At 46.7% G+C, this 12,750-nt stretch overlaps 2 protein-coding genes across 2 annotated transcripts in view; one reads left to right on the plus strand and one right to left on the minus strand.

The window, feature by feature from the left end:
- LOC131213851 (rhophilin-2) overlaps nucleotides 1–12,750 on the plus strand; it is a 33,801-nt gene that overhangs the window by 3,499 nt on the left and 17,552 nt on the right. The window lies entirely within an intron of this gene.
- On the minus strand, nucleotides 5,227–6,477 carry LOC131213853 (S-adenosylmethionine synthase). The gene has a single exon (XM_058208041.1). The coding sequence runs from the start codon at nucleotides 6,451–6,453 to the stop codon at nucleotides 5,296–5,298; it is 1,158 nt and encodes a 385-aa protein (XP_058064024.1). The 5' UTR covers nucleotides 6,454–6,477; the 3' UTR covers nucleotides 5,227–5,295.

The following is a 12,750-nucleotide window of genomic DNA, read 5'->3' on the forward strand; positions in this document are numbered from 1 at the left end:
CCGCGGCACTCAAGCTCTTTTTGCATCTGATATGCATTCCGATCGAGCAATACTGCCAATTCTTCATCATCAACCTTTTTTGACTGTTCAGGTCGCTCTTGGTCTGGCATAAAATTCTTCATAAAAAAACATAATTGTTACATCTAGTGAGTAACGACATCTATTGGAAAACGGCAAGAATTAATTCACACACCTAATAGTTATTAGCATGGCATCAGCTCCATCCCGTGGATCCCCATCGTAAACGAAGGAAGAGGGCCATAAAGCGGCGATTTTATTGATCGTTGTCTTTATAGGTGCGTGAGGATCGCAAATCATCCCCGGAAGTGTCGGTGGTTATGAACTACGCCAACGCACGCGCAGAGTAGTGCCATTAACAGTGGTGGCTGCGCTGCGCAATAGCGTAATCGCGCTAAGATAACGCACGACAACAGACCGACCAGCTTGCGGTCCTGCTACACTACATATCCACTCTATCGGGCAACCTTGTCCAGGGGCGCAACCTCTCCCGTCGTCATCGGATACCACTCCGATGTTCCGCACGTATATCAGGGGGTGCCGAGGCCGTCGATCGCACTCCAGGCGAGGGCACCTTCGGGCGTTGGCATCCCCGTTCGCTTTCTATTGAACTTTCTAGGCCTTGAACCGCGGGCGCGGGCGACATCCTCCTGGCTCAAGGCTCGTCGTCGTTGCCGGCCTGCCTGAGAGGTTCCTGTTGGCTTGCTGGTTGTTGCCCCGTATTCCGCCTATAGCGTCGAACACCTGCAAAACAGTTATACATGTTACGCGGCACGCGGGCACAGAAATATACATGGCGTCGGGAAAACAAACATGGAAACCGAAGCTGAGGTTAGCCCTTTGTTCAAATATACCGTGTGCCTACGGTGAGCATTAGTCGGCAAACCGAACAGGTGTGCCGATATGTGCTGGCTACAGCTAGCATGTTCACAGGCGTTATCATAAAATGTACAATAATTATTGTGTGTTGGAGGAGCTTCTGTGCCGGTTGTTGAAAAGTTCGATTAAGCCATGCAGGTTTAAAAGTAAAAAACCGGATTGTGTAAACGCATGCTCTAGCTGTCAATTTGGTCCTTATTTATTTATAGAATTCCTATCAGAAAACATCCTCAAGAATCGCACATCTTCCACCTTTTGAAGACCGTGCCGAATTAAAGGCCGAACAAGTGGTACAGCTGGTGTTACTGGCGATGTACTAATCATTTCTATCGTGTGGCATTTCGCTTGTAGCACCCATTTTCCCCGGCACCGGACTGGAGAAGATCGGCGGTTCGTGCGGGTTTATGCATCCGTGAACGTGCACTGAATGCAGGGGATTCGTTTCGCGAATCAGCGGACCAGTGTTCGCGGACTCTACCTACTTACCGTGACGGCGGGGCCCAGCTTCTTCTGATGGGACGAAGCGTAGTGCGGGCTTGGCGTGGCTAACCGAAACTGACAGGAATATTGATGGTCGCTTTCGCCGGTCCGCGATGGGCCGGCACATGGCGACATCTACAACAAAGGTGTAACGCGTCTTAGCGAAAGCTCTCACATCGAAGTGAAACGCCTTCGATCACTCCCGCCTAGAGTAGACAGTTCATTTGTTCGGCAACGGTTTTAATTTCTCAACTCTTCGTAGGCCTTTTCATCTATGGCTACTGGTGCGACAGTGGGCTCTGTGAACGAAGTTTGAATGCTTGTGTTAGCAGAAGACCTCGCAGGATGACGATCTTGTAGCTGCGCTGCAGCACATGCAAATATTTTACCGCCAATGATTGAACCTCTAGCCGTTAACGAGCCGTAAAAGGCACCAACTTAAACTTAACGCCGTCTGACGTCTTTCGCCGATTAGTCGGTGTGCAGCGAGACGGATAATCTACGGACGAGCCACAACTGGATCGTGCGTTTAGCTGCGTGTAACTTTGGGTGGCTGGATCACTAAACTGTTCAAAAAGTTCGTAGCCTCGATCAGCAAAACACATTTTATGGAATGAAATACACATTATTTCATTGTTATTCATTATTATGTAGTTATTCACTATGAACTTCCTGAACAATAATAGACTTGTTTCAACGAAACAGCAAATTATAAATTCCATCCCAGAGGTGAGAAACTAGAAGTGCTTCAAAATACGCTTCAACAGCTGTTATGACGTCATCATTTTCTCGAAAAACGCTTTCCGCGCATGATTTTTGTGGTCCGGAAACAGATGGAAATCACTATGGACGAAATCTGAAGAGTGCGATGGATACTCCAACAATTCAAACTGGATTCATGGATTTTTGCCATTTACAAAATGCTCTTGGTGCACGAGCCCTAATGAAAAAGAATTATTTTCTTCTTCAAAACGGGTCTTTTCCACGAATTTTTACTTTCAGTACGTCTAAAAGGTTACAACAAAAATCAAAATTTATTGTTTTACCAGTTTGCAAGTAATCAGTTAACAAAATTTCATTCGCATCTCAAAAAACACCCTTCATTCGCATCTTTTTGGGCGATTTCTGGACACAAACCTGCGGTTTTCCAATACGATATCCTGTATTTTTTCTACGATTTCAAGTTTTGTGTCTATTTTTACGTTTTTGTCGTGGATCGTCTTGAAGGCTAGTACGACCACGTTTAATCTCAGAATCCTCTCTTTTAATTACCTAATTAAAAGCGAAGAGTCCTTATACACTTTCAATATTCGTTCATAATTTTCCTTTGCTTTTAATCCTTCCAAAAAAAGAAAATTAAAACACTTGTAAAAATGGCTTGTAAAAATAAACTAAGTGAACGATTGAAATGAAACTTCACATACGAACAGTGTACCAACATAACCAACCAAATTAGCCTCCTCACAGCACCTTCTGTTATCGAGGCTACGTACCTATTGAACACACTAGTACACTTCTCAAAATTCATAACATTCTCGCATTTATCTTGACATGAGAGGGTACACCAACTAGGCAACGAAATTTGATCCAATTTTTAAGGAGCAGTTTCGTGTTACCGACACGAGACCCGTTAGTTATACCAAACCCGCCCCAAGATTGTGACCGGATAGCAACCACATCGTTGTCCAGACCGCTGTCAGTTTGAACCTGAAAGTTTAACCTGGGCGTTACCTGTCCCTGCCAGCTATTCGTTCCGTTATGATCGGGACGGAAAACAGAATGCATTCCATCACTGCAGCATGACAGCTGGCTTCATCATCCTGCCTGCGGTGAACGGTGCGAAGCATGTATTGCAAGTGGAAGTCAACATCAGAAGGAGCCGCCCAACCCCACACACTCCTAGTTTTCCCTCCAGTACGGATCGTGAGGGTGGGCCGTTTTATTCGTTCAAGGTCACACACTATCTACCGATAAATTACCTTCCGTTGTACGTGCAGTGTGTGATTGTAGTTCTCCGTTCAGGCTATACAGCCGAATGGTCAGTTGTTTGTAGTTACAACAGCTTAGCTCCAAATTTCGAGGACTTTATTTTCAATGGGAAATTGGCTCTTCGTAACATTCTACGTGTCACGTGTTCATCTTTTCATTTGATGAAGATATGGCAATATGAAATCTTACAGTCTCGTTCGACGAGAGAAGCTTTGCGGTACCGTGAACGGAACACAAAACAGTTTAAGCAATTGATGCCGTGTTTTCCTCGAGTGTGCAGCTATATAGTGTGCTTACGTTTACTAGCTTAATTATATCGTTTCATAATTTTTTTGTCCTTTTCTGTCACGTTATTCTGCTTCTTTCTGGCGTACCGATGAGCACCCTTCGACCACCCAGCGGACCGGAGTATTTTCGAAGAAGCTCTTTTCCACAATTAAAATCCTTTTCGTAAACACAACACAAAACGTGTGCTGAAGTGCGAAAAAAAATGAAACTGCTTTGAATTTGGAACGCTTCAGCTAATTGAATCACCGACGGGGGTGCCTTGGCTAGTTGTTCGCCAATCTGTTTTCCTTTTCCTAGATTATTAAAGAAAATCTTTCTTCCCCGACCAATGAACGGGGCAGAGTTCCGTAACTTTTACAATGGTAGCGGTACGGATTGTAGATCCTGAATTCACCTGGTATTCGTGGACTGAAGCACCACGGATGATGCGTAGTTTCAAGTGACCTCACCTTTCCCAGTTCATGTGTATAATGTGAAGATAGTACATTCCTGTCGATACGTAACAGTTCGTGGCAGTACGGTAGGTGTAGCATTTGCTATACATTGGAATTAAATGCACAATAGATAATCAACATGGATCAACTTGTGACTGCTGTCTTCTGCGTCCAGTCCGTTTTCATTGTTCCAGGAATCGTCGATTCCTCAAACAAGCATTTTTTGGATTCCATTTTATCTATCTTCCACTGTCAATTAAACACCTATTAAACACCGATTGAATTATTGGTCGACCTGTTCATCCGGGCTATAACGGTCCAAATTCAATGCAGTTTCTTAATGTGCTTAAATGCCGCTCCACGGATGGCACCATTTCACGATTCCCTTATTAACTACTCCATCAACGTCGAACGTTTTTCTCACCATCTCATATTCGATGCAATCGTCGGTGAAATATTATTATTAATTAAGCACAAGCATGTCCTCCGTTTAGTGGAATCGGGAAGGGAGCGCAATTTTTTTCGCACCACAGTTTTGCAACAGGCAAAATTCCCGGAGATGGTATTCCGGCTGCGCACTTCGATCTGAAACGGTGTCCTACTGTGGCCAACTGGATGGTCTAGCTTTGCTCGAGTTCAGCGAACTGGTCCTCGTACATCTCTTTTCCTTCCTCTTCTTACAATATACTCGTAAATTTCTATCTGCATTTACTTGCTGGTCTGACTCAGTGCATCGCATAATGCTGGAGACGATGTGTCGGTTGAAAAAGTAATTGTACGATGATCAATGTTGGCGACGTAGTAAATTTCTAGCAAAAAAAAAAACACTAAGAAACACAAGCGACAGTGCAAGACGGGCCGGCCACTCGTGGGCTTGTGTAGAAATTGCGTTGCATTTCGTAGATCTCAATTGTGCTCTACGTTCACTGCTGAGCGCTGCAATTTGTTTAAGTTTATTTATTTTTAGTCCTGAATTGTGTAGTGTTTGTTTGAGAGAATGAAAGAATAAAACCCTTACAAAACCCTATCGTAGCGAAACCAACTGCAGACCTTGTGTAGCCTTTACACATCTACTTTCGGCTTCTTGGCAACGCTCACCGACTCCGAGCAGTAGCCGTCGTTCTTTTTTTTTCGTTGATACGGCAATACCAGCAGGAGAACAGCGAGCGGCATCTGCGGCGGTCACAGGAACCGCGGTCGAGCTCAATCATTTCAGGACCAGCTTCTTCGGTTCCTCCCACGGGAATCCTGCGCGTCCAAAGTGTCCGTACGTGCTGGTACACTGGTAGAACGGCGTGCGGAGCTTCAGGTCCTTGACGATCTTGCCCGGACGCAGATCGAAATTTTTGGAGATGATCTTCAGCAGTTCCTGCTGGCTGTACTTCGAGGTGCCGTAGTCAAACACTGTAATCGACAATGGTTCGGCCAACCCGATAGCATAAGCTACCTGCAGCATGCAACGGCGACAGATACCAGCCTTCACCAGGGACTTCGCTACCCAGCGCGCCGCGTAGGCAGCGGAACGGTCTACTTTGGTGAAGTCCTTGCCCGAGAATGCACCACCGCCGTGGGCACCCCAACCTCCGTATGTGTCGACGATGATCTTGCGTCCAGTCAATCCAGCATCACCCTGGGGACCACCGATGATGAACAGCCCGCACGGGTTGATGTGCACAATCATGTTTGCATCGAGGTACTGGGATGGAATCACGTCCTTAATGACCTTCTCCTTGATTTCCTTGCGTAGCTCCCCGAGGGTAATCTTGTCCGAGTGCTGCAGCGAGACCACTACCGTGTGGACGCGTTGCGGAACGCACGCTCCCGATTCAAAGATATACTCTGCCGTGACTTGAGTCTTGGAATCTGGACGGGCCCACCAGAACTGTCCACTACGGCGAAGCGCGGCGATCTTCTCGTTCAATCGGTGAGCCAGCACCACCGTCAATGGCATGCATTCTTCCGTTTCATCGGTAGCGTAACCAAACATAAGCCCCTGATCGCCGGCACCGATTTCCTCTTCCGGACGATTTACATGCACACCGGCTGCAATGTTCGGTGACTGCTGGTCCAATGCGAGGAGCACGTTACAGGTCTTATAGTCAAATCCTTTTGAGGAATCGTCATAGCCGATGTGTTGCACTGTTTCACGCACCACGCGCTGATAGTCAACTACAGCTTTTGATGTAATTTCTCCGCACAGCAAGATCATGCCAGTCTTTGCAATAGTTTCACAGGCCACCTTTGCGTTGGGGTCCTGCTGCAAGTGTGCATCTAGGATTGCATCACTAATCTGGTCGCACATTTTATCGGGATGTCCTTCGCCGACCGATTCGGACGTGAACAGGAAGGAACATCCGTCCTTCATCTCGTAGCCACTGCGGCGATTGCTCTTTGACTGCGGCATTCTGCCGGTTTCCAGGGTTGCTTGCACGATTTATTAGGAGACTAACACTTTTCACTATTTTCTTCTCTTTCCTTCCCTCTAAACACTGCACCGCCGTGGCCGGTTTGTCGGCGCCGTATGATGCACTTTTCACTTTCACTGAGAGAGTTGCGAGAGCTTAAGGTGATCGGATGTGTTTTTACTTCGCGCGGATTCACTTCCTACGTTCGGGGCACGAGTTCGTTCGTTAGCACTGGTGTTAGCATTCGGGGTTTCCGGTACCTCGACGTGGCGCGTTCTGCAGCGCTAAAGCACAATTATTCCACCGTCACTTTCGACGAATTAACAGTTAGTGAAGCGGAATTATCGCCTAAACGGGCTAAGCGCGTTGATCCTGTGTTAGTTCCTCCTGTTGTAGTATGTGTGCGTGCCTCTCGCAGTTAGCTGATCTTGCAGACGGTGCACAGTGTACGAGAGAGTGTGGGTGCCGGTTGCTCGAATACGGGCTACGGCCAAGGTGCGAGCAGAAAGGCGATTTGCGTAAGTGCCTCGGCAGCTCCTCCGAAGAAGTGAGGCAGGATTCGGAAGAGAGCCGAATCGGCGCCGAATAGAGTGCTTCGGTCGGCGGTAGTGAACCTAATTAATTTGGTGCGGGGAGCACCGGCCCGTGAACAGGATCATGAACGCGATGACGCCAGGGCCGAAGCTGGAGCAGACGCGGAACTTGAAGAAAGTGACAAGATGGACATGGAAGATAAGAGGGATGGGGGCGCAAATATGCGAGTTCTGCAAGCCCAAACCGATCCTAGGTACAGCTGTAGAGAATGCGAGGCAAGCGCCCTGGAGGCGGTGAGGCTGAGTGTGCAGAAGGCTGAGCTAGTCTTCTTTGGGGTAGATATGACTGCCACCGTGGAGGATGTCCGTGAGGGCATGGAAAAGGCTGGCGCCGCAGTGTCTGCAAAGGACGTGTGGATGCGGCAGCGACCGAACGGTCTCCAGCACGTCCGTGTCCGGTTGCCGATCAAACAGGCCAAGGCACTGGTCGGCCAACGAATAAACCTCGGATTCACGTCTTGCTTAGCACGGCTACTAGCGCGAGGGATGCGATGACCCTGGCGGAGCAGCCACCACCGAGGGAAGACGAGGCGGAAGCAGCGGCAGGAGCAACAGCTGCAGCAGCAGTGCCACAAGTAGTAAAGAATGGCCCAGTTAGAATCGGGAACAATTGCATTAGCTCTATCTCAGGGTTGGTTTGACTTAGAAAACATATCAAGGTGTCAAATTGAAGGTATTTTATTGTAATTTAAGAGAGAATTTTCAGAAATTTGTTATGTCGCTCGTCGGATGAAATCACGAACTTTGTTTGGAATGCGCGTCATAATTTTCTGCACAATCTTCTGGCCCACCTCAGCGGCTAATTTGTTTGGAGTCTAGGGCAACTTGGTGGGTTGATATCCTTTGTGATGAAATCCACCTTATTGTTAAAGTACCACAGAACTACATCCCTGCTATAGTGGCAGCTTTCCAAATCAGGCCAAAACTTTACTGGAGCTTTGTGTGACTTAATAAATGATAGAACTCGCTTTCTGAGGCACTCTTCCTTGTACAGCGTTGCGTTCATCGTCGTGTTTATGATGAAAACTTTGATTTCTGTCGACAGGTGCAAATTCCTTGTCATATCATTAATGTTTGTGCAAATTTATTGGCGAATACAAATTTGATCTTAAAGGGGACATCTCCCCGTGCCGTGGCGAGGTAAAATTTTGGTCCACGAAGCTGTCCAAAATCAATTTTCACGTATGTTTCGTCGTCCATAAGCAAGCATCCTTTGTACCTCGTCATAACCTTTTCGTACAACTAGAAGCGCGTGTTTGAGCGACTAGGTTTTGCTTAAGAGTCCTTTTTGGATGCTTTCATGCAAGGAAAAACTGTAGCTTTTTTGTAGACAGATCCTCTACACTGTACTTCTGCTGGCATCATATTTTTTGCAATATCCCGAACCGAAAGTCCAGGATTTGCCTCGATTGATCTTAAAACCTTCCAGTTCAGCTGCCGATCGTATGTTCCACTACGACGTATACTCTGAATCTTTCAATCTACGGTATTGGGTTCCCAGAAACGGTAAAGCAACGGTGATTTTGCGAATTTTTGTGTTTTTGAAATTTTTAAAATAGACCACGTGGTGTTTTCGACGTGGTTGTGCAGAATAAGTTTTCTTCTTTCGAGTTCAATTAAGCATAACTTTCCATAAACTCCACGTACTAAGATGAAACTTTCAGCACTGAAAGTCGAATGTTTACTAATGATATAACTATCAACACATTTGAAATCCGACCACCAGAGGCGCTGCTAGAAATCATGCAATTGTTCCCGATTCTAAGTGGGCCATGCTTTAGATTAATCCTGCGCCTGGGGCCATGCTCAGTGCGATCAAAGTAAACTTGTGAACGATACCCGTTCCTCCCTCCGGATAGCCTTACGGAGTGGATACAGGGGAGGAACAATGTTGGCTGGGTGGGATTCCTTTTTATTCTTCTAGTCAATTAATTTAAGTTAAGTTATGGAATGAAATCGACTTCCTAATATAAAAAAAATTATCTTCCCTAGACATGCTTCCCCTTAGTTTTTGGACATCAAAACTCAAAAGTTTTGTACAACAGCGCTCGCTGGAATTGTTGTTCACAGTGCGATGAACTCTGGACAATCATGGGTGCTTCCTGTTTTCGACGGCCAGCACAAAACTGTGGTGGTGGGGGGGGACAGACAACGCGGCTCTAGTGATAGCGATCATCCGAATCAATTTTTACGCTACGCCGTGTTAGCCCCCACTTAACCGTCACACCGCGCGGTCTGGGGCGGAAAAGGCTAACGAGAGGGTCCGATGCCGCTCTAGGAGTGCTAGGTCCCCGATACTCCAGGCGTGGCACGCGAAGAACCGACGACGACGACGAGATTGGATTCGGAATTTCCACCAACAAAGAAGGGAAGGGATCGCTGACGAGAAGAACGCCACGATCGACTGGAGCGCGGCTCTGTGAGTCTCAGGAGGAGGGGTATCAGGCATTTATCAGGTATCCCCCCGTGCACGACATTCTAGGCCGGCGGGGTCCAACAACGTCTAGAGTAGCTTCACCGGGCAGGAAGATGGGCCCTAGCAGGCTGAAGCCCGAAATTGATTGAATTTCGCAGAATTGATGGATTTTCTCGACCAACCACTCTCCAGCCTCCAGCCAGATCAAGGCACTACTGGACACATGATGGTTCGATCGAGAGAGCTCAGGAACCGGCCATAATCATTTTCTATTTTATGATGGTGCCAAGCACGAGGGATCGTAACGGACAGGTAACGAGCAGAATTATACACCTTGGGCGAACTCTGAGGTGAGCTGAACTGTCCCGCGAAGGCGTGGAGCCCTCTCCAGGACCGAGATCAGGGACTGTCTGATCGCGGCACAGTCCTAGCGCAACGGGAGGTCCGCGTAATCGTTGACAATGGGTTATTGAACGGTGGTCAGCGCTTTCGGTGTGTGTGCTCAGTTAGCATCAACCGCGCAAAACCGGCCGCATTTGCCGTATCCACCGGGCGCTGATTGGTGTAATTGGTGGTAGCGACACCAATCCGACTTGTCCGACCCAGGCGTTTTGTTGTATACCCCTCTATACTTATTAGCTCAACGTCTCTATTTTGAATAATTGAACTGAATGAAATGCGCAATGTGAATAGTTGCGCACCCGCGATTCAGCTGCATTGAGGAGCTATCCGTCTCTGACATTAAAGTAGGCCTCTAAGGGCTCGTAGATGCACCCGACTCTATTCAAAATTAGGCAAAGTCCACCCACGGGGAAGAATTGACTCACGGGTGATCGCCACGAAATCGGCACCGAACAGGCGAATGACACGGATGCGAATGATCGAAGTCGAAAGGCCTGCCGTACGCAGATGATGGCGTCGGCGAAAAAAACCGGCGTACGCAACAAGCAACGAGGTGGTGCCGTCGCAACTTCAAGAGCGTGCGTGCCATGGAAATAGAGTGGGGTGTGCGCGCGGACGGAAATGCTCAATCGGACGTAACCCACTGACCTCGTCACGAGAAGAGTTGAAAAATTTGGGTCCCCGCGCAATGCAAACTGCTGCCCCACGTTGCTTCAGGTGTCGACGGCTGGCTGGCAGCGCCCCGCCGCGTGTACGTGGGCGACAATTAAGCTTTCGGCTTCGAAAGAAAGCGCCATCAGTACTGACCGGAGCTCACTGGGGCCTTCAAAGTGTGAGGAATTTGTCACACTGTCAGTCTGTAGCATAGTATACACTGCTGGCTAATAAAATAGGTAACAGTATGTAAGCTGCATTATTTGATCTTTTTACAAAACCTGTTGCATTCACAGGAGGTATTACAATGATAGCACAAGATAGTAGTACTAAAAATAAGATAAAGATGATCTAAAAGAGATGAAAAATTCTAGGAATTCGCTTATTATAATAGAAACCAGTTAAAAGTACCTGGCCAATGAAATAGGTAAATCTGTGTATAGGGCAAATTTTAATGAATTTACACGGTCTTCTTTTGCTAATACTAAAAAGTCAATATTTTCTTTCAAAATTAGTCAGTACCCGGTGTATCTGCCGTTATTTTGGAGCACTCTTCTTGGTAGCAAATCGACCGACATGAATTGATCGACCTGTCAAGTTTTTACTGGAATTAAATACCATTCTTACTGCACTTTTTGCCATAATTCATCTTTGCTTGAAAAATATTGTCCAGCTAACTTTTGCTTCTTGGGTATTCACCCATCTCAATGGCATTTTTTCTTCTGCGTAAGGCAGCATAACGTCTTCCATGATTGTTTTATACTTGAGTGCATCAATAGTGCTCTTTATTCTGAAATGGGAACTTACACCAAACCATGAAAAATATCCCCAAATCATGATACTTCCACCTACATGTTTTAATTTTTTTTGTAAACCTGGGCTAAAATTATTTACCAGCAGGTCGTCGAACATTGAGAGTTCGAACCAAACAGAATTATTTTGATTTCGTCGCTATAATATTTACCAACCCTCAGTGTCTTCCAAGAACGATATTGAGTAGCAAACTGTTACTTCATTTGCATTTTATTTTTGCTCAAAAGGGGCACTTTTGAAGTAATTCGCCCGGGCAGATTAGCTTCTTGTAACCGCCTATGGACAGTACTTGGGCCAATAATGTTATTTATTATTGAGCAAATCGTTCTGGACGAACCAACAGGAATCCGCTTTGGCCAAAAATGATATGCGATGATCTCTCGTTGCTTTGATTTTTCTTGGTTTACCTCTCGTTTCCTTTGTTGTTTTCCACAACAGAGCATTTCTCGCAAAATTTACTGATCTTCCCAGTACTTTGCCGATGCTTTTGCACTGCCTCTCGTTGCGCAGATTCTTCACAATCTTTCTTTCTCCAGGGATTGCAACGAATGCTTCTGCCAATGCTGGATGTTCCACCAAGAAACAACGATCAAAATTGAAAATTTATTGCAGCAAGATCACATAAACCAATTCCTTTCAAGAAGTCGGGTGCAATGTCAGCGTATACAACGAATTACCTATTTATTACCGAATTACCAACATAGCAACAAATTACGTAAACGTAGATACACTAGTCTACGTACAGAGTTGAGTTCAAATTGTACCAGCTTTACACAATTACCTATTTTATTGACCAGTAGTGAAGGTTCAAGAAGTGCACTTTAGACGAACCTCTTCATCCCTATGACGCACCCAGACGAAGAATTGATTCTATTAGGTTGCGCACTAATGCGGCCTTGGTCTTGGCATCTGAGAGTTGGGGAACCACTAGTAGTGGGGCGGTGAGCTCCATTCGTTTGTAGCTATGATTGTTTTATTACACTCCACTCTAGCAAGCACACCTTCATCGCGGGCGTTGTTGTTGTTGTTAGGCACATCGGAATGCGCGATTGTGTCCATTCGCTGCGCTGGATTCGCTGCGGTCAGCATAATCGATTCATAGGCGGCCTGGAACCCCCCCCGGGATCGGGCCGGATGTTGTTATGCTGCTGGTCGGCCGAGGCTGTTGGTGATGAGGCCGCCCTGCGGCGCCCTCCTCTACACAATGCAGTGTGGGGAATGACCTGTTTTTCTCCTTCTTTTCGGCCCCCTTCAGGAGTTCGCGAGGAAAACCCGTTCACCCGAAACCCCCGTGCAAGCAGGAGCAAGAGAGAAAGAGAAAGAAACACACACAGAGAGAGAGAGAGAGAGAGAGAGAGAGAGAGAGAGAGAGAGAGAGA

Source organism: Anopheles bellator, chromosome X (genome assembly GCF_943735745.2).
Source record: "Anopheles bellator chromosome X, idAnoBellAS_SP24_06.2, whole genome shotgun sequence".
Classification (NCBI taxonomy): Eukaryota; Metazoa; Arthropoda; class Insecta; order Diptera; family Culicidae; genus Anopheles; species Anopheles bellator.